The sequence below is a fragment of the Cornus florida genome, unplaced genomic scaffold, assembly GCF_030987335.1.
Source record: "Cornus florida cultivar Cherokee Brave unplaced genomic scaffold, ASM3098733v1 CherokeeBrave_3.0.0_Hap2_Chr04, whole genome shotgun sequence".
In the NCBI taxonomy this organism is placed as follows: Eukaryota; Viridiplantae; Streptophyta; class Magnoliopsida; order Cornales; family Cornaceae; genus Cornus; species Cornus florida.
The window spans coordinates 30,897,666-30,922,526 of NW_026775574.1; the positions used below are offsets into that span (position 1 = coordinate 30,897,666).

General features: G+C 36.8%; 1 protein-coding gene across 1 annotated transcript in view; it reads left to right on the forward strand.

The window, feature by feature from the left end:
* The first annotated feature begins 2,614 nt into the window (after positions 1-2,614).
* The window catches only part of LOC132303106 (probable protein arginine N-methyltransferase 6), a 30,671-nt gene continuing 8,424 nt past the window's right edge, over positions 2,615-24,861 (forward strand). Inside the window, exons 1-9 of the mRNA XM_059800193.1 lie at positions 2,615-3,004; positions 4,608-4,673; positions 4,811-4,879; positions 5,797-5,832; positions 9,329-9,394; positions 10,476-10,544; positions 10,688-10,765; positions 11,064-11,142; positions 20,826-20,920. Of these exons, the coding sequence (XP_059656176.1) occupies positions 2,786-3,004; positions 4,608-4,673; positions 4,811-4,879; positions 5,797-5,832; positions 9,329-9,394; positions 10,476-10,544; positions 10,688-10,765; positions 11,064-11,142; positions 20,826-20,920 (777 nt within the window). The 5' untranslated portion in view covers positions 2,615-2,785. The remainder of the gene's footprint in view (positions 3,005-4,607; positions 4,674-4,810; positions 4,880-5,796; positions 5,833-9,328; positions 9,395-10,475; positions 10,545-10,687; positions 10,766-11,063; positions 11,143-20,825; positions 20,921-24,861) is intronic.

Sequence of the window (24,861 nt, forward strand, 5' to 3'; positions counted from 1 at the left end):
TTTGCCCTTAGAGGCATACTTGGTCTATTTTTGATCTTTTTCTTCTGCGTTAGTTCTCGTTGAGTTTCGTGGCCTCTTGGAAGGTCACTTTGGATTCGTAGATACGTATTGTATCTTTAGAGACTTAGGTTTTATTTTTGCTTCTGCATTTTTGATTCATTATCGGATCTACATTCGGTTCATCACAGGATGCACTGGCTTAAAAACCAGGGTCGTCACAGGTCAATTTTTGGTTCATCACTGACGCACCGGGTTGAAAAACTTGGGCCGTCACAATTATATTAAGGGAAATGATATTTACGCCGATCAATTTAGCCTATTTGTTAGGCAGAATCCTAGGTGGCGTCTAGTTGGCAAAAAAAGAATGCGCGTGCGTTCATCTTCCATTCTCTCCCCTCTCTCTCTGGCCTGAGCAACGTTCCACCTCCCTTTTTTGGGTCTTCTCTTTTGGTTCAAGTGAGGAGACTGAAATTCAGAATTCAATAACAATAAAGTTTATAGTATTTTATACGGATAAAGCTATGTATACAGATAAGTTAAATCACAATACAAAGAAGCAAAATTTGTACCCAGAACACATTAAACACATAGAACAATTAATTAATCCACCCAAAATAAAATTCAAGAGTGATACAGAGATCTACAAGAAGCAAGAATTGATGGTTCAGGCGAGGTGGAGGAAAATGTATTTTGGCCTATTTCTTGCTCGCCCAAGATCTACGCCAAATTAGGGATGACTCCTCTCGGCAGCTCCACCACTTCGAGATGCCATACACCGATTAAGAACTCATAGTCGGCGTGCCACAACTGGGTCTGCAACTTTTGGCGTCAGCCTTGTGGCGTTGGCCCTGATACGTCGTACCTGAAATCTTCAGTCCTTACTGCCCACCATGCAATTGCAAAAAACTGGAGTTTTTCTCCACTTTAGGATGTTAGGTGATAGTTATCGGAGAATTGCTAAAGTTGGGTGATGGTTGTGACAGCGTGTTGAGCCGGCAGAATGATGATGAAGAGGACGTTGGTCTTCATGTTAGTTTGTAGTTTGTTCCGAGAAGAGAAGATGAATAGACAACGTGTGAGATGTTGATGCCAAATTGGATTAATTTTTTGCGAGCTGGACCACCACATGTATTCTGCCTAGCAAGTAGGTCAGACTGTTCTGCCTGAATATCACGATCCTTTTATTAAATAGGTAAATCCAAACCCAACCCATTTAATAATTGTGTCAAGTATCCTTAACACTAACCCAACTCGTTTATTAAACAGGTAAATGTGTTAACCCATTTAATGACCTGTTTATCAAAACGAGACATTTAATATTTAATCAAATACTGAAAAATAGAAGGAAAAAAATATCATAACTAACCCAAATATTCAAAATAAAAAGAAAAATTACAAGGCATAAATAAAGTTTATATTGAAATGACTTAACTATCCATAATAATTGGGTTTAAATAGTTAAAATATTACATATGTTATATTTACGATTATAATATGTTCAGTTAAATAGGTTATAAACGAGTTACACGGGTTGAACCCTTAGTCCTAACTCGATACGGTTAAGTAAACGAGTTAATCGTGTCAACCCTTTTATAAGCAAACCCGTTTATGCCAAATCCAAATCATTTTAACTCGTGTCGTGTTGTAATTTGCAACCCCTACCCTAAGGTGACCTAACACACCAATAAACCTATGTTAGGTGGTGACTCCAAATGAATAATAATTGGTTGTAGCCACTGTGTCACATTAAGCTCATTCTTTGACCCATAAGTGTTTAATATAACCCTTAGAGAGGGTGGGAAAAATCCGGGCGCAATACCCTTTATTTTCTCCAAAATGGGTTTCTGTACAAAAGAGGAAATTTTATTTTCCCATGCAAGTATCGTCTTTTTATTTAGTGTTCCTATTTTATCCAACAACTTTATTTATATTTGGAGACAACTGGGTTTCAAAGAATTGGAGGTTTCAAAGAATTGGAGTGCACCAACGTTATCACTGATAAATTTTTAAAAAATATGTTTTATTCCTAATTCTTTATTATTTTATTATTTTTATAAAAAAGGGTAATTTAGGTATCCAAACTATAATATGATATTTTCTTACAGTTTTCTTTAATAAATTTTCATCATAACGAAATACATATTAGAAAAATTAATTTTCTTTTCATTTACTGTACTTTTCTTTTCATTTTTCATTTCTTTTCATTTCTTCGTTTGCTATTTTCATTTAACCTTCAATAACTCCATTAATTATTAAGAATAGAAAAATGAGCAGTAGTGACACACTGCATAACCCAATATGATTTCTGTTGAATCTTTTTTGTTTTTTGATTCACAACAAAACAACACAACTTACTTTCAACTCTAACTTGTTTTAGTTTTTTAAGAACAATTTTATGATTGAAAAGTATACCAAATTACTATTGATTAAGTTTCTGATAACAATTTTCTGAAATATAGTTTAAATAGGCAGTTATCTAAAATCTGTTTTCTATCTGCGTGACAAACTAGACGCAACGTGCCTCAACACCATCTTGTATTACTAAGGTTAATTATGTAATTTTATTTTTGAACACCCTATAACCTAATTTGCATTTTGTTGGTGGCAAAAGAAAACAATGTAGCCCTTTTATTTAGGATACTTGAGAGTGACCGCCTCTCTTCACATGTGTGCCTCCTCCGTTGCGCGGACTGTTGGTTTTAATTACTTCTAGTAAGTGGAGTCATTCGACTCATACGATTTTTTTGTCTTCCCTCTCTTTAGTTTTGTTGTTTCTGTGTATGAGATGAGTGACGGAATGTTCCGACCAACGAGTAACGGCTACCAACAACACGGCGACAAGCGATTCCGGAAGGGCAGTCGCAGCAGGAGAGATGGGTCGTCTAGGGTTTCCTATTCTGGCCAAGAGAGAGAAACTGAGAGCGAGAAGCCTCCCTGTACCGAATTCGACAAGGCCTACTTTCAATCTTACTCTCACGTCGGTATCCACGAAGAGATGATCAAGGTACACCCATTATCTGTCTATGTATATGTATATGTATATATAAACTCCCACTCCCTGTATCTCTGTCTTTTGTTTCTTTGTTTTTTCAATTCCTCATTTCTTTGATTTAGTATTGCTTTTGTGGGTGATCAATGTGTTGCGGGTTTGTTGGGATTCTGAACAATTCTTGCATTTGAGCTTTACGGGTTTAAAATCAGTAGCAAAAATTCTTGCTCAATTGTTTTGATCGACCAATTATGTTTTTACAGTGAGAAGAACTAATAATGACCTTTGGACAACTTGTAATTGTCAACTAGGAGGCAAGTCTTGAATCCTTTGATCAACTTTGAATTTTTAAACACCAACAATAAATTGTTAATCAAAATGTTGAATTCTGGGGCTTCAATTCTGCTATTGGGCTTCAAGTCTCTTTAAATTTAGGGTTTTAAGAGAGAGAAGAGGGTGTCTTTTGTGTCTTCTAGGGGTAGCCCCTTTTATTGGGCGAGGTGGATGCCCCCTCTCTCCTACACAAACCCTAATAACTCCCTTAACTTGTTGCTTGCTTTCCAAGGGGCTTGTCAAATCTTGGCCCATTTGATAAGTCCATTAAATCAAAAAAATTACACTCCAAGATATGAATAAAGAAGCCAATATGACTAAATATTGCAAATTAACCTCTCCATGTTAATTAGTTTTTTGGCTAAATAATACCATCAATTCATACACTAATTAATCCATAGTTTGGCCACTAGGTTTATGAATCATTTAATCACAGAAATTTATTTTCACAATAAATAAATAAACTATTTATGAACACCATGAACTAGAGTTCATCAATCTCTTAGCGAAGCTCAGGCAGGCAGGCAGCCGATGATCTGTAACTAGAGTTCGGATAAGAGCCCTGGTTTAGTAATGATAAGGAAAATTACTCATGATGGCTTAAGTAATTCTCAACTTATGCACGATCCAATTCAGTGTGTCCAACACATATGGTTTTGAGTCTTATATTCAAATGATTGAGATAAGTCAACATGTAGAAACCAATGTGTTACATTCTTCCTAATAGAAATCCCAATTCTATTAACAAATGCAAATAATTTTATAGTTATGAATACCGATGATTTATATCTCTGATGCACATGCCACTTCCATATTACATAAATCATCCTATTATAATTAATGGACACGTAATTCATAACTCAAGAATTAAACAATACAAAGCATTCACCTTCTATGTATGAAGATAAGTAAACTTTATTAACTTTAAATGTCAAAATTACTATCAATAGCTTTGAAGGGCAGACACAATCCCAATAATTTATATGTATAGACCTGAACAAAGGTGAAACGGGATTTTGAGAGCTTCCTGATGTATTGTTCTTGGTTTGCATTTGCTTCTGTTGCTTTCAATTTTATTACTGTTATTTCATCTGGGAACTTGACATAGTAGTTTATACTTTATATGAGTAGATGCATTTACTATTTATCAACAAAAAAAAAAAAAATTGAATAGATGCATTTACCATTTGGGAAATTTGCTGACATTTCATGGCTTTTCTTTTTCTTGTTATAGTGTTTGTATTTGTAATAAGAAATATGCTAATATTACTCTTGAAACATACAGGATCGTGTGCGGACTGAAACTTATAGGGCTGCAATTTTGCAACATCAGAATTATATTGCTGGCAAAGTATGATTATAGTTATCATTTCCTTCATAAAAGGCCTTTGTATTGTCTCTTTCTCAGAAGCTTTTTCCATCTTAGCTCAGGTTATATAGCATTTACGTGACGTAAACCATGATTTTACTTGCGAATCATGATTTCAGGTTGTAGTGGATGTTGGTTGTGGCACGGGCATTCTTTCTATATTTTGTGCTCAAGCTGGTGCGAAACGAGTAAGATATCTTGGTGTTGAATATTGTTGCCTGATCAAATGATTTCAATTATGAAATGTTAATTTTTGAGCTCAGTTAATGGTACTTGCTTATGAAAAAAATACAACTTGTTCTACAGCACTTTTAGTCTTTTCTGGAATGAACATTTTAGTGACTACTTGTTTAAATTCATATAGAAAAATATAATGAAGAAAGGATGTGTTTTCATTGATTAAACTAACCCTCTCAGTTGATATGATAAAAAGTTCCCCATTTATATTTGTTATAATTATTTTGTGTTGCATATTTTGAATAATTTTTTTTGGTAAGTCATATTTTGAATAACTACAACCATAAGCTTATTTACTCTACATTTATAACAAACACGAGTCTTACTTCACTGCACCTTAAACTGTAATTGTGCATTGGCTCTGGAAGTGCCTCCATGCGCCTTGAGCTTTTTAATAACCATAACGGACAACGATTTTTTACTCATTAGGACCAACGTAACGCAGTCATGACAACCTTATTCACTTCATCGGTGCCTTGTTCTGGTACAAAAGGCACTTGAGATTGCTAAGTGTCTTTGAAGGCAATGTGTGCCTGTTCCATTTTGATGGATTCAGTTTCAATTTTCTATCATTTTGAAATTTTTATGGGCGCTAAGTGTCTTTGAAGGCAATGTGTGTCTGTTCCTTTTTGATTGATTCAGTTTCAGTTTTCTATCATTTTGACATTGTTATGTGTGCTAAGTTTCTTTGAAGGCAATTTGTCTGTTCCATTTTGATTGATTCAGTTTCAATTTTCTACATTTGGACATTGGTATGAGTGCTAAGTGTCTTTAAAGGCAATGCATGTCCATTCATTTTGATTGATTCAGTTTCAATTTCTATCATTTTGACATTGTTATGAGTTTCTAAGTTATTTTTTATCACCAGGTCTATGCTGTCGATGCCAGTGAGATTGCACTGCAGGTACTTTGTTGCATTTATAATAAATTTACTGGTAACAACATGCTGCATATCATTTATATGCATATTTCTTGCCATTTCTGGTCTGAATGATGGATTTATTAAACGTAATTTAGATGTCATAGGTTTAATTATTGAGCTATGTGACTTATCATGAATCTGAGGGCTCAAAATATCCCTTTTAGTCCTCGTAATATTCTTTTGATTCTATCGATTGCATTGGGAGAAAAAAAGAAAAAAGAAATAGAAAACTATGGCGCAATAGTTGTTGGCCTAGCAGTGTCATCTTTTTGTTTGATTAAGGATGATGAATTCTTGGCATGCTAAATATTTATTAATAGCAGAGATTATTTACCATGATCAAAGAATTCAGACTACATTCTGTTCCGCATCATATTGTCTTAATACATGAAAGGCATGTAATGCCTCTCTCATCTAGAATATTGTTCAGCATCAGTTTTGGGTTGTGTATTGTGTAGGCCTTTAATGAAGATTGATTTAAGGGTTCCTTTTATTTTTTACTTTTCATTAGTTTAAGCATTTGGTACCAGTGAAGGTTGGTTGATTCATGAGATGGTTTAAGAAATTCCCAGTATTTCCATTTTAGAGTAAAGTTTGATTTTCAATTTAGAACAAATGATCATTTATCCAGATTGGAGGAAAATGACCTATGTTTGCATTTTATTTTATTTTTTTATTTTTCGTTTGCTTCTTTCACGTGCTTTAATTCCAGAAAGGCCGATAAAGCCATTAGCCAGTGTTGATCTTGGCAACTTGAGTTGGTAGGAGCGGTGAATAGGGTATAAATCTACCCTCTTTTAACTTTTTCATATGTAATGGCTACCTTGGAATGCAAACATGAACTTGTTGCAACTTGCAAGTTGCTTTAAAGAAATTGAAATGTTCTTCTCTTGTTCATAATAGTGCCAAAGGTTAGGTTTACCTCCAATCTTTTCCCTCCAAGCATCATGCACAGGTGGGATTTACAACTATGTAGTTCATGGTGTTAATGGAAGATGTGAATTTACATTTATGGACCGTCCTCTATTTTTTTTTTTTTTTTTTAAGTTTATACTATGCAATTTAATTGACTTATAGAAAAATAATAATATGCAATTTAATTGAAAAATTCGACGAAGTAATATAATCTTCTTTTGTTCTCTGCGGAGCTAATGCCACCACTAAACCACGGAAGTTACACCACCACCCACCTCCTTTGTAAAAAATTAAATTTGTTCGTCTCTCTCTACCTTCACAACCATCACCAACTTAGTTGACACTTAACTACCACAACCACCAATGTGTTGCGTCATGCCATCAAATGACCTACAGTGTCACCACCAACATTCCTTCACAACCAGCCAGTAATCGCCACGTCCCACCACCATACCAATATCCAACAATGAGTCAAATGATAACACATAAACATCCCATGATCGTATCCATCAATCCATGTCTCACCACCAATTATTTCCGTCAGCAGATCTCTCCACTAGTAACTTTACGTCTTGCAACCCTCCGTCACAAACAATTAATTTCTTCAGTTTTTAGTTTTGCTCTCTCTCTCTCTCTCTCTCTCAATCTCTCGGTCAGTACATATATATACATCTGGCCATGTGATTGAGTTGTATTGTAATACTGTGGGACTATCAAGGCACAATGAGAAATAAGAAAACTGGAAAAAATAATGAAAGAAAAGGTGGGATGCTGGGTCTTTAGATCTGGTTTGACTTATTGATTCCTTCCTTTATCTTCTGCAATTTTCCCTCTCCATTTTTATTTTTTTATATGTTGCATCCATTTTCTCTCTAAAATTTACGACTCTTTATCTAGAAATTCTATATTTTCTTTGAATTCCAAAACTTCCTATCTGTTAAAGTTTATTTTCTCTGAACTTTTTGCAAATTTCTTTTATGACTTTTTCCCGCAACTTTCCCTAATATTTTTCAAATGATCTTTACAGTGTTGGTAGTCGCAAAAAAATTGTAAAGAAATGGAGGCTGAGTGCATATACAAATATGAGTGGTGAATTTTTGGTTAGGAGATGGTTGTGGTAAGGGTTGTGGTAAGGGTGAGCGTGTATTCATTTATCTATGTATATGTACATCTGTATTTATATACTATATATGGTTTTATTTTAGAGAAATGAATTATGTTTGTAAAAAATTTGGAAACTAAGTGGGTAGGAGGACAAATTGAGAACACAGGAAATATTCATTACACGGGAAAAGATGGACATAGAAATGCTTTTTTCGTGACTTTGTGGGGAAGTTGATCAATTGATTTTCTTGGTTACTTTATGATAATAGTGTAAGTGAAGATTGGGACTGGTGATAGAGATGGTAATGAAGAAATTAGAAAGAAAATGTATGATTGCTATTTGTTTCATTGTGGAGGTTCGTTGGAGGTATGTCAGGTTTTGGGAGGACAGTTGGTGTGGGAACCTGGCCTTGGATCGTAGATTCCCTCATCTTTTCAGGCTTGATATGAATAGACATGCTATGGTTGCTGATTATCGATCTCGATAATGGGAGGGTGACTTGGGATGTGCAGTTTCATAGACAGTTTAATAATTGGGAGCTCCTAGAGGTTACTGATTTCCTTGCCTTGATTTACTTCCAGGTGATGTACGGGGTGGGCAGTTTCGTAGATAGTTGAAAGGGTGTATAGTGGAGAGCCGAGTTAGAGATGCTTGGAGGGCTACTCCCCTATGAATTTCATGGGGTCTGTGGCGCGAGAGGAATAGGAGGTCCTTTGAGGGAGAGGATGCTCCTATTTGGTCTCTTAAATACAATATTCTTCTTTATTTTTTTGGGTAAATGGGCGGGGATTGTACTTCTATGGATCCTCTTTTGGATTTTGTGGATAGCTTAAAGTTGTAGTGTCAGTGTAATTGTCTTTTGTTTCTTTGAGAGCGCTCCCCTTTTGGGCGCCTTTAAATATTACTTATAAAAATAAATAGAACAAGTAGAATCATGGTTCTCTGTATCGTCGCTTTTTCAAGTCCGATACGCGACCCGTATCACTTTATCCGAGTCCGTCCGCTTTTTCAAGTCCGATACGCGACCCGTATCACTTTATCCGAGTCCGTTACACTGCGACTGATACCGTAGAAAACTAATAGTGACAATATATGTGATAGTGATATAGGTATATCACTATACTTCGTAAATATCTGCCACAGCTTTTAATTTTTCAACACATTTAAATATTTTATCACAACTCGTCAATATTTGTAATACTGATCACTAAGTCGTGATTTATTTCATTATTTTATTCATGGTTAGTGGTCATGTTGAATCTTTTACTTTGCCGCATGCCTTATATTTTTGTTCCCCAATATGCAGAGTTTGATTGGATTTTTTTTTCCCTGAATTCGTTTCTAATGCATGAGGATATTTAACATCTTAGTATTTGTATATCCGCTGTCATAATGTATCTAACATTGACCATGAGATATAGTTTTGAATTGAACTTGTTAATTTGAATGTTTAACCAGGCAAATGAAGTTGTGAAGGCAAATAACCTATCTGATACAGTCATTGTTTTGCATGGACGCATAGAGGTAGGATTCTCAAGACTAGCCAATACATTCCTAAAGCTTTGAAAAGGATTGTTTGTTTAGGATTGGATTTTGATTATGTACTAATATGTGGCATCCATAAGTTTTGTAGTGATCTTGTATGATAGACTAAACTACAAGAAATTGTGATATTGTAAAATACTAGATATTAATGAACAACCTAACGTTTCTCTGTGTAATCATGTTTGTTGCATTTGTTCCCATGCTGGACTTTGTTTGAGGTGCCAACATCTATGTATTACTGGAGATCTAGAGGGGTGGAGGGGGGAATGGTCACCTTTGCTTGATCCTCAATTTCTACATTTCAAACTTATTTTATTTTCATTTTTCACTATCGTTTGATTCAATTCAGTACCTATCCCTTTCTTTGCATTTTTTTTTGGGATTGGATTTCTGATTTTTTTTATTTAATTGTAGATATGTTTTGAACCTACATAAACAGTATTCATAATTAAGGGGAGTTGGTGCATACCCTACAGTACTTCTTAAGTGGCTTATGACATTAGCATGACCGATTTATGATTTTTCTACTTTTCAGATTTCAAAGATTTTATTTTGCTTATCACATTTCAAAGCTTTTCATGTTGCTGGAAAGGATTGGACGTCTTTGTGTTCTTTCTGATATTCTTTAGGGTTTGTGTTGTCTATCCTAGCTTTTATGTGGGAGGGTTTATTTCCTGTTGTTGCTATTACATACAGAGGTACATCTTTGTTTTCTTTAAAAAATGATTTTCTTGTCATTCAAAAATAATACAAATAAAAGAGAAAAAGTAATAAACAATGATATTGTATGGAATTGGTTTAATTATTGTTAACTTTTAGGGCTAGTATATATGTTGCATATGACCCATGATGTCATCAAATATTGACTTTTGTCAGCTGTAGCAGTTCTTTTTAAACCATAGATTTCATTTAAATGGTATTCTTTTCTTGCTCCAACTTGTTTCTCCATTTTTGCTAGCCAACCAAGTAAGGTATTTTTATTTTTATTTTTTTTTTCATTTTATTATTATTGTAGATGTCTGTGTGTAAGATTAGACTGCGTCGGTTCTGATTGCTGCAGGATGTGGAAATTGATGAAGAGGTTGATGTAATCATTTCAGAATGGATGGGCTACATGCTTCTATATGAGGTGATTAGTGAATTTTTTGCTTGCTTGCTTGCATATTGAACTATGCTACAATATATTAAGAACTGTGCATCGAGTAGCTTGAGATATGACCCCACTCATTATCTGTCTTCTACTTTGTGGAACCTGGCTGCCCTTCCTTCCAGAGCATGCTGGGGAGCATCATTACTGCCCGAGATCGATGGCTAAAACCTGGAGGCCTTATCCTTCCTTCAAATGCTACGGTATTGATTCTCACATGTTTGTTTTGTTGTTAACTTTAACCTCACAACAGTTATTAGCGGATCCATCACTCTATATGGAGCTTGTCCTGATTGACAATGAATTTTAAACTATAATGTGAGGTTCAGAAATGTATAATGTAGTGGTACTAGCTTCACCTAGTATTGACTTGCAATTTATTTCATGTAGCTGCCGTGGAGTAGTTAGTATAAGACTTTGTTGAGTTGCATTGTAGATCTAGCAGTAACTGGAGTTCAATTAGACTTTATAATACTAATATTAAGTCTGTAATGTCTGCAGTTGTACATGGCACCTGTTACTCATCCCGACAGATACACTGAAAGCATTGATTTCTGGCGCAATGTCTATGGCATTGATAGTGAGTACGCATTGTTTGAACTTAATTGAGATTCTCAAGATATATATATTTTTGTTATATGACATGGAAAACATGTGGTGTATGGCATGTCTATATATGTGGAGTTATTAGAAAAATGGGTCTATTTAGCGGAAGCAAAAATTCGTTCCCATTAGTTCTTGTGAATCAATTCTAGAAAGAGAAAGTACAGAGATATGACATGATTGGTAGAGCATAAAAAACGAGAACAGTCTATGGGGAAATCAGTATTGAATAAGACCTGCTGCATCACACAAACAAAACCTCCAACGATTCACTAATAAACTCCTCTTATACCCAATTCGCGATCTTTCCCGCAGCAGCAGGTAACCCGACTTTGAATGCGCTGTTCTGGACCTACCAATATCAGAATCGAGTGGAGGTGCTGTTTTGGGCCAGTGTGTGGATAAAACTCCTCATGCCATTTACTATGCTAGCAAGACCCTCTCAGATTTGGGCTGCATTCCCAAATAACCCGACTCGCAGACAGCGCCTCGTGGTGTTTTGATCGTCACCTGGATAACATTGGAGTTAGATGCAATTTGAATTGGCTATGAGGGCAAGTGGGAGCTGTTGGGATTTATATGCCCTGGCATAGCAAATCAGTGTCCAAATTGACGCTATTCGAGTCTACCTTCCAATGGAAAAAGAATGAGCTCAAACTCCAGGTATTCTGAGAGATTTCCTAAAAAAACCGAAGGGTGTGCAGGACAGTCTGTGAGAGCTGGAAAAACTTTGCAGAGTCGGTTGAGGGGTCATCTGAACTCGAAGTTCGACAAATTTTTTTATGAGATTTCGGTAATCAAGTTAGCTTTCCCACCCAACTGCCCTCACCTTAAAATTCCAAGTATTGAAAAAGATATGGCCAAAATACAAAACGCTGCTCAGTCTTTTGAATAGGAATCTTGATAAATCTTGATGGGCATAATTCCAAGAATTGCAACCTTGATTTGTATGGCTTTAAGGACACTCCTAAATCTCCACTCCTACGACCTTGATGGAATCTACAAGTTATGGAAGAGTGGGCTCCAAAAGAGTCTGGAAGGTGTAGATAGAGAATGGTTTGAAACGAATATGTCTTCTAGTTGTCTTGTGTATCCAAGACACACACAAACCATGTATTTATAGGAGAGGGGTTGGCCACCCACCGCAGCAAACCCTGGGTTGGCCGCCCCCCCTCTCTTATTCTTGTTTTCTTCTAACTCTATTGCTTGCTTTCCAAGTTAGGCTAGGAGTGGGATCTAGTTGAGCGTATCCAAGACTTGGCTTTGGGCTTCTTAAAGGACTAGTCAACCCCATGTCCCAATTTATTAGCCTGTTAACTGTTTTTTAATCTACTAAATAAAAATATTTGAACTCCAATTAATGAATAAAAAAAGCCAGTGTTAAATTACAAGATTACCCCTCTATGTGAAATTAGCTTTTTAGATAAATAAAGCTATCATCCAAACATTTCATCAAAACCTCTGGATTCGGATTTTTATGATCAAACTAATCAAGTTAATAAAAAATGAAATAGCACAGATGCCATCTTAAGAGTAAATTTCCTTTGCCAACAATTAGTGATTACCCAAAATATCAAGATTTTAGACCTTAGGGCCCACTGAAATAAATCAAAGTAACCACTAATCAAGACAAAAGTCCATTGCTCTCTCATACTTAAAGAGTATCTGTTTTAATACAAATAAGGAGAACATATTATGACAACTATCGTATTTTCTACAACTTATTCACGATGCTGTTCAAGGTGTCGTACACATCGACATATATGGTTCTTCTATTCATAACGGCTGAGATAAGTCATTACACAAGTAGAAACCTACATGTTACATTGATAGAATGTCCAATTCTATCACAAATGCAAACTAATTTATGAAGATGTAATCTCTATGATTTATATCTCCTATACATATCCCTTTTAGATGCACATAAATCATATTACAACATCAGTGGAGTAGTTTAACTCAACTCTAGAGTCAACCAATACAAAGCATTCACCATATATGTAGGTAAAGCTTGTAAACTAAAAATAACAAATTCTATTAATTATAAATTTGCTTGAAGAGCACACTTACTCCCAACAGAGTTATGGAGCATCACCAAACTAGTTGGTAGCTTAAATCCTATCCTTCTTCATCTAAAAATCAAAGGTGTATGTGCAAGGGGATTGTTCCTTGGGAAAAGGGGAGAGTTTTTGGAGGACGGTCTGTATGTTCCTTTGGCTGTGGTGGGGCCGAAGGGGGTGAGCGCTGAGGTAGCTGATGTTGGGGGAGGGGCTGATTGGAATGCTGTGGTAGGGTGTGAGGAGTGAGTGAGGGAGAATGTAGGGCTTGTGGGAAATCTCCTTGGAGTGGATTGTGGAGGTGAAAAGTGTCGGGCCATTAGCATGTTTCATGAAATTGATGCAAATCAAAAGGTGAGCGGCAAGGGTAGGACTCCCTCGGAAAAAGGGGGAGAGGGAGGTGAATCTCATTTCATATGTCAATTATGAAGGGAAGAGTGGGGGGTCAAGGAAGGGGTAGAGGGAGGAGGAGAGGAAAGGAGAACTCTAATGTTTGCCAATGAAGTTTCGTATCATTTCATTAAATGTTTATGGTCCAAAGAATCCGGACAAGAGGAAGGTGGTGAAGTTGGCGGTTAGGAGGTGGGGTGCTTATGTGCGTTTGCAAGGAATGAAACTTGCATCGGTTTCGGATAAGGTTGTTAGGAGCCTTAGGAGAGGGAGATATGTGGATTGGGTTTTTTGGATGCTTTGGGTGCTTCCAGAGGCTTTCTTGTGATGTGGGATAAAAGATGGGTCTTGAAGCTGGATGTTTGGGTTGGATGCTTCTCAATGTCTTGTGTGTTTTCTATGGAGGAGGATGGTTTTCATTAGATTTTTTCAGCTGTTTGTTGGTCCAAACAAGGACAATATGCATCACTTGTTGTGGGAGGAGCTTGATTCTGTTAGGAGTAGGTGGCCTTACCCTTGATGTGTTGGAGGGACTTTAATGTCATTCGTTCCCCTGTGGAATAGTTATCAATGTTTATTGGTGATTATCAGTTGATTGATTTACCTTTGGAGAGAGCGTCTTTTACTTGTCCAGCAACTCCTACTCTTTCTTGCCTAGATAGATTCCTTTTATGTGGGAATTGGGAGGAGAAATTCCTGGATGTCTAGGCGCGTTGGCTCGTCCAACCTCTAATCATCTTCCTTTGGTTTGGACTGTGGTGGGTTGCGGAAAAGGAGTTCCCCCTTCAGATTCGAGAATATGTGGCTTAGAGCTGAGGGCTTTATTGAGAAGGTTTGGTCTTTGTGGGAAGTTTATGGGGTGGATGATACTTCGAGTTTTGGCCTTGTGGGTAAACTATGGTCTATGAAAGAAGACATCAAGAAATGGACTAAGGAGGAGTTTAGGTACTTGGAATGGAGGAAAGCATCGAGCTTTCTTTGAGATTGCTGACATTGACCGTAAGGAGGGGTTGGGAGACATTGTAGAGGTTTTGAAGCACAGGAGGCTTGAGTGCAAGCGAAGATTGATGAGATTGCTATTTTGGAGGAGATTTCGTGGAGGCAGATATCTAGAGCTTTGTGGCTTAAGGAGGGGGATAGAATTACAAAATTCTTCATCGGCTTGTGAATGCCCACAGAAGGGGCAATCATATTGGGAGGATTGTGGTTGATGGGGAGTTTTTGTCTAAGGAGGAGGAGGTCTGTAAGGGAATTGCCTCTTTTTACCTGAAGTTGTTTACAGAAACGTTGAGTTGGGGTTCTTTATTTGGGGGTCTTCATTTTGACTCAAACTCGGGGGTAGATAGAGACGGGCTAGAAAGGCCTTTTTCTGAAGAGGAAGTGTTGATGGCGTTGAAGAGTGAAGAGTTGCAATAGGGATAAAGCTTCGAGGCCCGATGGGTTCTCTCCATGAGATTCTTCCTTGAAAACTGAGAGGTGGATAAGGGAGAGGTGATGGACACTTTTCATGTTTTTTATTCCCAGGGCGTTTTGAGAGAAGCTTGAATGCTATGTTCATTGCTCTTATTCCAAAGAAAGGGGGAGGTATTGATGTTAAGGACTTTAGACATGTTAGTTTGGTGGGTTGTATTTATAAATTAATCGATAAGGTTTTGACTCTAAGATATTTTTTTTAATAAGTAAGATTATATAAAAAGAAGCGTTCAAAAGGGGAACACTTCCCTCAAAAAGCTACACAAGACCAAATAGTGCCTCTCATCTCTCAGAGTTAATAAAGTCCATTATCTCATCAAAGGATTTACAATATCTCCCAAGAACCCAGCACAATAGAGAGCTAATAATGGAGAATTTCAGCACACCAATAGAAGTCTCCTTCCCTTCAAAGTATCTCTTATTTCGTTCAAGCCATAAACACCACTAGACACTCAAAGGCGTAATCCTCCAGAAATCCCGAACATGAGTCCCCACAAAACAGCCTCCAGGCCTCAATCAAGCCTCTAGTAGATCTGGGCATAACCCACTGAACTCCAAACAAAACAAACATCAAAGCCCAGCAATCCCGAGCTACTAAGCAATGTAAAAGAAGATGATTTACCGTTTCCTCGTCTCTCTTACACATACAACAACATTTGACCACAACTTGTCTCCTCTTAAGGTTATCTTGGGTCAATATCTTTCCCAGCACAGATGTCCAAACAAAGAAAGCCACCTTGAGGGGGGCCTTAGAAAGCCAAATAGTCTTCCACGGGAATGCATTTCCTTGAGAAATCCTAAGACATCTAAAGTATGAGCAAACCACAAAATGACCCCTAGAAGAGGGGACCCATACCATAGAATCAAGGACTCCACTAACAATCTCTTGATGATACAGCTCCTCCAAAAAACCAACTACTTCCTCAATCTCCCAATCTTGAAAATGCTTTAAAAAATGAACATCCCAGGATGATCTACCACTATCAAGAAGATAGCAGTCACTCACCAAGGCGTGTCTGTCGATACTGTCGTTATTGCTAGTGTGTGTGTTGACTCTCGTCTCGGTGGTGGGTTGCCACTTGTTTTGTGTAGACTTGTAAACGGATCGGATTCGGACTGGATCAGGCTTGATCCGATCCGAATCCAATAAGCATTTTACTCGATCTGACGGATATTTTGTAAGTCAACCTAAATCCGATTTGTTAATAAAGGGATATTTGATCCGATAATCCGATCCGATCCGATAAAAAAGAATTTTTTTTTATAATTAAAAAAATATAAATTAATGTCAAAAGAGAATAAATAAAACAATGATTATAAGAAAAAGATATAAAACAAAAGATAAGTAAAGTATGAAAGGAAAAGAAATTTTTTTTTTTTTCCTCTTTGTTAATGAATAAAGAGTATGATATTATTAGTATGTATATTAGAAGATTTATTAGTATGTGGATGAGACGATTTTTTGTTTTTTAGTTTTTTGGGTTACCTTTAATACAAATTTGATAGGATTATTGATATATATATGTAAAATTATTGATAAATAATTATATATATAATTTTATTCGGATCGGAGCAGCATAATTCATATCCGATTTGTTAGGCCATCGGATTTGGATTGTATTTGGGTTATCGATTTTTTTGTTCAATCCATATCTGACTAATCAGATCGGATTTGGATCCGGATTAGGATCCGCTCCGTTGACTGGTCTAGTTTTGTGCAAGTTAGACATTGAGAAGGCCTATCATCATGTTAGCTGGAGTTTCCTTCTTTATCTGCTGGATAGGATGGGGTTTGGAGAAAGATGGAGGAAATGGATTGAGTGCTATATTTCCAGCACTCGCTTCTCGGTCCTTGTGAACGGATCTCTGATCGGTTTCTTTAATAGTTCAAGGTAGTGTCAAAGGCGCCCAAGGTGCGCGCCTGAGGCGCAAGGCGCCCCTTTGATGAGGCGTGCGCCTTTAATGTACAGGTGAGGAGCCTGAGGCGATGTAAAGGCGCGCCTGATTAAAGTTTTTTTTTTTAAAAATGTATTTTTACTTATTATTACAGGTTACCATATAAAAGTAAAAAGGTATATATACCTTATATGACTTATTACAGGTGGTGGAAGTCACTGAAGTCACCAAAATGTTGTTAAGGGCTCAAGGCTCCAAGGTATATATACCCTTTTGTTTTGGGTCAAGCTGGTCAACTTTGGTGACTTCCACCGCCTGTAATATGTCATATAAGGTGTATATACCTTTTTACTTTTATATGGTAACTTGCAATAATAAGTAAAAATACATTTAAAGTGAGACAAGGGGATCCGCTTTCGCTATTTAGGACTGTAAATGAGCCGAGCCGAGTAGTGGGCTGTTCGAGCTTGGCCCAGCTATAAAGCTGGATGTCTGAGCACAACTTGAGCTTGAGCTAAACTCTCACAGTAGCGTTCGAGCTCAGCTCGGAATTGTTCGAGACAAATTTGAGCCGAGCTTGAAGCTCGTTAACAAAAAGGGCAAAGACATGTGCCAAACATCATATATATATATATATATATATATATATATAAACACGCGTATTACATATCCAGTACCCACCCATTACAAAGATGCATCAAACAACAACATATCACAGAGATCGCTAAAGAAAAATAGATATATGTATCTAAACATCATTATAGAAACATAGATCACACAATAACATATATATACATATACATATACATACACATCACATCGATGCCTTGTATATAAATGGACTTTAGGTTCTCATTTTTAGATATATATTAATGTATAAGTTTTCACCATTAGCTACATATTAACGTGTGTTATGTATATAAGTATACATGTTCATGGAACACCTTTACGAACTTTGTTCACAAACATGTTTACGAGCAAACAAGCCGAGAAGGGGGTTGTTTGAGTTTGGCTTGCTTATTAATCAAGCTTGAAAATTTTGTTTGAGCTTGGTTCAGTTATCAAACAAACGAACATGAATCGATCTCTTAGCGAGCCGAGTTCGAACTGTTTGCCGAAAGCTTTGTTCATTTACAGCCCTATCCTTATTGTTATGGAGGCTCTTAGCAGAATGATGATGACAATGGCAGTGGACTTGGGTTTCTTGAGAGGTTTCAGGGTGGGTAGGAATGTTGCTAGTACCTCGAGATTTTTCATTTGATGTTTGCGGATGACACGTTGGTTTTTTGTGATGCGGACACATCTTAGATGAGATACTTGAGATGCGTTTTGATTTGGTTAAGGTGACTATGACAGAGTGTTCTAGTTTTGGTCAGGGAGGATCTTTAGATTTCCACCTTAGCTTATATTTTGGGATGTATCATTGGCACTTTTCCCATTTCTTTTATGGGATTGAGTCTTGAGGCTTCGTCTAGGATAGTGGGAATCGAGAGGTATGAGAAGAGGCTGGCCGGTTGGAAGAAGCACTATCTTTCTAATGGTGGGAGGATTACTCTTATGAAGAGCACTTTGTTGAGGCTCCTTACTTATTTCCTTTCTGTTTTCCGGATTCCCTCTCCTATGGCGAAAGGATTTAGAGGTTGCAGTGGAATTTCCTTTGGGGTAGCAAAGTGAGGAGTTCAAGTATCATCTGGTTCGTTGGTGGTGATGGCGGTGACAGTGGTGGTGGTGGAAGGCAATGGAGGTGGCGGTGGTTGAAGGAGGTAGTGGTGGAAGTCAGTGGTTGTGGTGGCAACGGTGGAGGTGGTGGAAGGCAGTGGAGGCGGGGGCGGTGTGGTGGTTTAAGGATGCAACGGTGGTGGCGGTGGCAGTGGCAATGATGGTGGCAGAAGGCAATGGAGGTGGCGATGGTGAAAGGTGGCGGTGGTTGTGGTGGAAGGTGGTGCTGGTGGCGGCAACGACGGTTTTTGGACTTGGAACATGATGGTTTTTGGCACTTGATATGTCAAATAATTTACTTGGGAATGGAATGGCCATTCCATAGGTTTAGTTGGGGGAATGGATTTTCTTTCCAATGGAATCGTCATTCCCACTTTAAATTGTATATTAAACAAAGGAATGGTTGGAATGGGCATATCATTCCATTCCTGCACGCCAAACGCAACATTGGTGTTGTGAGTCAACTTATGGCCAGCCCACGAGTCCCTCAGATGGATGCAGTTATACGCATTCTGAAGTATCTCAAAGGAGCTTCAGATTAAGGTCTTCACTATCAGTTTTCTAGACATTTGCACATCAAGGGTTACATTGATGCTGAAAGGGTAGGTTCTCCTTCAGATAGACGGTCAACGACTGGTTACTTTACTTTTATAGGAGGCAATCTAGTAACTTGGAAAAGTAAGAAGCAGTCGGTTGTGGCACGGTCCAGTGCTGAAGCTCGTGCAGTGGCTCATATTGCCCGTGAGCTAACTTGGTTGAGAATTCTGTTACAAGAGTTTGGGTTTTCAGTTTAAGACCCATCTCTTCCAGCTATTCACATTGCCAGTAACCCGATTTTCCATGAGCAAACCAAGCATATTGAGGTTGATGGTCATTTTATTCCTTCTAATTGTGACTTCGTTTGTATCATCTCGTAATCAGTTAGCTGATATCTAAGGCCCTTCAAGGTACGGCATCGATTCTTTCTGCAACAAGCTGGGAGTTGTTGACATGTACTCTTCAGCTTGAGCGGGACTTTCATGAGTAGGGGTGCACAAAGAACCGTTGGAGCCAATAAACCTGTCGAACCGAACCATCGATTCGGTTCTTCTACAGTTATGTTCGAGTTTCAAAATTAGGAACCGTTAGTTTATGGTTCCCGTTCTCGTTCTAGGTCCATTAGGATCGGATCAACCAAACCGTAAACTAAATATGTATATATAAATTGTATAAAAAAAAAAATTACGAAATATAAGTGAGAGCCTTGGGGAGGCCTATTTTGTACTCTCATTAAGAAAATTGTGTGCATTTAATGTTATATTATAATAATAGCAGTGCTTATGAGAAAGGTACAACCCAATAGATTTCATTCAATGTTATATATATTCTAATATTTCTACTCTCATTTTTGCATTCAATGTTGTATTTTACTATTAGCAATAAACTACCACACTACCAGTGGCTTGGGGAGACCTTTAATAGTGGCTTATTACATTATTTTTTTCGGAGGCTCTTGAAGTTCCAAAACCATGGTTCAAAACTCAACCGGACTGGCCTTTAACGGTTCGGTTCCAAGGTCCAACAGTTTTGGTTCTGATTCCAATTTTTTAGGAACCTTTGAGAACCGAACAATGTACACCCCTAGCTGTGAGTACAACTAAGGATTAGTTGTTCCTCAATTAGGGGCATAATCATTGATTTTCATAAATTGTTGCTTTCCTCATTTATCTTTTCTTTATCTATGTTTTATTTATTTTGTGTTCTTGAAAACATTATATATTCCGACTGTATACATCCTTTCAAACTATGAAATAGAGAAGTCTATTCTTCTCTTTTTCTCTCTAAGATTATTTTCTCAGTTAGCTTTTATATTTCAACAGAGTTCAACTTCAAGAAATGAACCTTCGAATGCAATTTTATCTTCTAATTTCTTTAACTGCAAAAAATAAAAAGTTATATTCTTTTATTGTTTATTTTCAGGTTTGAATGCGTAAGTGTTGGATTTATTGTTGCTTTACCTATTTTTCTTTTCTTTTCTTTTCTTTTTTTCCTTATTTTTTTTTCTTTTCTTTTTTGCTTTCTCTGGTCGGTTCAGTTCTTTGACTTATTTGTGATTTGAGAATTGCAACTCCTTTATTCGTTGCAGTGTCTGCTATGTTGCCATTAGCAAAACAGTGTGCATTTGAAGAGCCATCCGTGGAGACAATCACTGGTGAAAATGTTTTGACATGGCCACATGTGGTGAGTCCTCTTTTTTTTTTTTTTTTTTTTTTCAGTTTCTCATGGTTTAACATGTTATTTTATTTTATTTTTATTATTTAGGCTCATTGCAGTTGGTAGATTTCAAAAGCAAACACACTTCCCATAGTTCTTGTGGACGCAAAAAAGAAAATTGAGGGTTGAAAAAAATGTGTTTTTCTTACAAAAATAGTTGTTGAAAGAGTTTTTCTTCCATAAAGGAACAAAAATGCTTCACCTGAGTTTTCTTTCTTTTTTCAAGCAGTTCATTACAATATAATAAATGGAACCAACAGAAGCTACGATTTCCTAGATCTAGTGATTATTTAGCTGTCCGGTTCATCATTGGGTATTAACATCTGTTTGGTGTGTTCATTCCTAGTTTGAACAAAAGATGTACCAATGATACTCTCATCAAAATATACAATTCAAAGTAGTACATTCCAGCATAATGCCATATTTTATGTTGCTCAAAGCTGTAAAACTTAGTTTCACGTCGAAACTTGCCTGTTGTGCAACTGCTATATATGACATGTTCTCGCACCTCCTCATACAACTGATGTGAATGGTAATAGTTGTTTATAGGTGGGCAGGTTGGCTCAAGATCAGTGTCAGCGTCAATGTCACCCAGTCAAGTTCATCATCATCATCCTTCCCTTAATCCCATTCAATCCCTCATGAATTATCTTTTCCCTTTTATTTTTATTACTAGCCATCTCTCCTATAATATTTAACTTTTAAAAATCATTTCTAATTAGTCTCATTTTTCTTCTTCGAGTATCTACAAATCTTCTTTTGATATGTCCAAACCACCTTAACTCTATTTCCTCTTATTTTATCACTAATAGGCATCATTCCTAATTTCTTCCTCACATTTTGATTTGTAACCCTATCTCTTCTAGCCACCCCTATTAAGTTTATATGTGCAAGAAGACGTGTGCAAGAAGACAGGGGAATCTGTCAATGATCACCTTATTCATTGCTCGGTGGCTAGGGATGTTTGGTCTATGTTTTTGGTTGCGTTTGATCTTCCATGGGTGTTCTCAGAATCCACGGTCGACTTGTTAGAGAGTTGGAATGGTGTATAGTGGAGAGCCGAGTCAAAGATGCTTGTATTTGGTGGGTCTGGTGCAAGAGAAATAGGAGATATTTTGAGGGAGAGGAGTCTCCCATTTGGGCTATTAAATACAATATTCTTACTTCTTTATTCTTTTGGGTAAATGGGTGGGGTTGTAATTCAATGGATTGTCTTTTGTGGATAGCTTAAAGCTATAGTGTTGATTTTGGTTGGCTTTTGTCTTCTTTGGGAGCGCTCCCATTTTGAGCTCCTTCTATATACAATCTTACTTATCAAAAAAAAAAAAAAAAAAAAAGTTTTGGTCCTATTAATATTTAAACTTTTTGATTCTAATGCGTTTCTTCACCTTTCTAATTTTATTGCTAAATTTTCTTTAGAAGTGTCCAATAGCACTATGTCATCAATAAATAACATGCACTGTTGAATGTCTCCTAGTAAATCTTTTGTGATATCATCTACTATTATTGTTAGTAAATATGGACTTACTGTAGACCCTTGGTGCAATCCCACATGTTCAGTTTTAGTCCTACATATCTTAAACCCTCTTGAGCTTCTCTCTAGACCACTAAGGGGTCGTTTGGCATAGCTTTTGCTTCTGCTTTTACGCAGAAGAAAAAGAGAAGCAGAAGCTATTACTTCTATTTAGCTTATCGGTTAGTGTTTGGAAACTGCGTTTTAGAAGAGCTTTTAATGCTAGAAGAGTTTCTAAATCTGTTTGGCAAAACATTTGCTGAAACTCTTCTACTACTAAAATAATTATTTTTCCCTTAGATAGAGTATTTTTTTGGACCGTCATTTAACCTGTTTTTTCATAACTTTTTTCTTAACACATACAAATAAACCACTCAATATAATCAAATTTATCCACAACATGCTATATACAACAGAATAATTAATAATACTAATAATAACAATAACAATAACAATTAAGAGATTGCAAAAAACTATTTAGCGGTTTAGAAAATTTGTAATTGAACATTTTGATTCTACCAAAATATAATAATAAGAATAATAAAATATTGAAGGTTTCTATTTTTTTTTCTTCTAAAAAGAAAATAATTAATCTTATGCTTTATGACTTTCCTAGAATCTAAATTTCACAAATTGAGAGGCATATAATTTGTAATAAAACAAAATATGTTACACATCTACTATGAATCCCAGGTGGGAGCATGTTTGCAGTCTGTTTCAATTGGGGGGGGCTTGGTCTTAAGAGGATGATCCCTTTTAACAGGGCGCTTCTTGGAAAGTGGTTATGGAGATTTGGTAGCGAGAGACATCGCTTATGGAGGAGGGTTATAGCGTGCCGCTTTGGGGAGGAGAGAGGGGGATGGTCTTCGAGGCCGGTGAGATCTGTTGTTGGCGTGGAAGTATGGAAAGCTATTTATAAGGGTTGGTATAAGCTGTCTAAGCATATTAGATTCAAAATTTGGGAGGGCAGGGATGTTAGGTTATGGGAGGATTGTTGGCGTGGGGATGTCCCCTTGTCCCGGTTGTTTCCAAGACTTTTTAGCATTGTTGCGGATAGACGTGCTATGATAGCTTATTGTTATCGGCTTGATAGCGGTAGGCTTACATGGGATGTGTGTTGTCGGCGATCTTTCCAGGATTGGGAACCTGAGGATGCCCTTGGCCTGTTGGATCTTTTGTATAGACAAGACGTGGATGGTAGAGGGCTTGATTCCTTGGTTTGGAAATCTTCTCCTTAGGGGAGGTTTGATGTTCGTCCTTTTTTTCTTTGCCTCACTAGTTTTTAGGGTCCTAGCTTCCCGTGGAAGACGGTTTAGCGTTCAAAGGCTCCTCTCAGAGTGGCATTTTTTGTTTGGATTGCGGCTTTGGGTAAAATTTTAACTCTAGACAATTTGAAAAAGAAAAGACAGATCATAGTCAATTGGTGTTGTATGTGTAAGAAGGATGGAGAATCTGTGGATCACCTTTTTTTGCATTGTCCTATGGCTTATGATTGTTGGAGCCTTATTTTTGGTTTGTTTGGTATTCATTGGGTTATGCCTAGGTCTTCAAGGGAGTTGATTGATATTTAGAGGGGCCAAAGGGTGGGGGCTCATGCTCGTGATTGTTGGAGGGTGATTCCTCTTTGTGTTTGGTGGAGCATTCGGAAAGAGCGTAACAAAAGATCTTTTGAGGGGGAGGAAACCCCATTGGGGCGCTGAAATTTTCTATTATTAGTTCCTTTTTTTGTTGGGTAATCGGAAGAAATTGTATATCTCTAGATAAGATAGTGGACCTTTTGGGTTCTTTGGGTCCATAGGGTTCTATGTTTTTTTCTTTTTTTGGTTTATTGTATTTATCTTGGGATGCGTTCCCCTCTTGAATGCTTTCTAATACATTTTAGTTATCAAAAAAAAGAAAAAAAGAAAAAAAAAAAGTGGTAAGCAACAAACTTAATTGTATTATAAGGAAATATAATTAAGTTTCCTTATAATAACAAACTTAATTGTATTATAAGGAAACTTAATTATATTATAAGGAAATGAATGAAAAAAGAAGAAAGAAAAATATTGCTGTTTCCTTATAATAACAAACTTAATTATATTATAAGGAAATTAATGGAAAAGAAGAGAGAAATATTGCTACGGTCAATTATTTGTTTTTTTCTTTCTTCTAATTTTATTGATTCTTTGTACTATAATGATTTGATAAATTGAAATATTGGAGGAAATTAAGCGGTTTTACATACATGTTAGACATGTTTGGCAACATTCCAATAGACTTGTTTGGCAACTCTAATGTTCCAATGGATTTGATGATGAAACAAATCTTAGGTTGTCAATTGGTTTGGACACCACAAAATTGTAATACAGTCAAATAGCTATGCCGGCTGGACTTCTATAAACTCATGAATTGA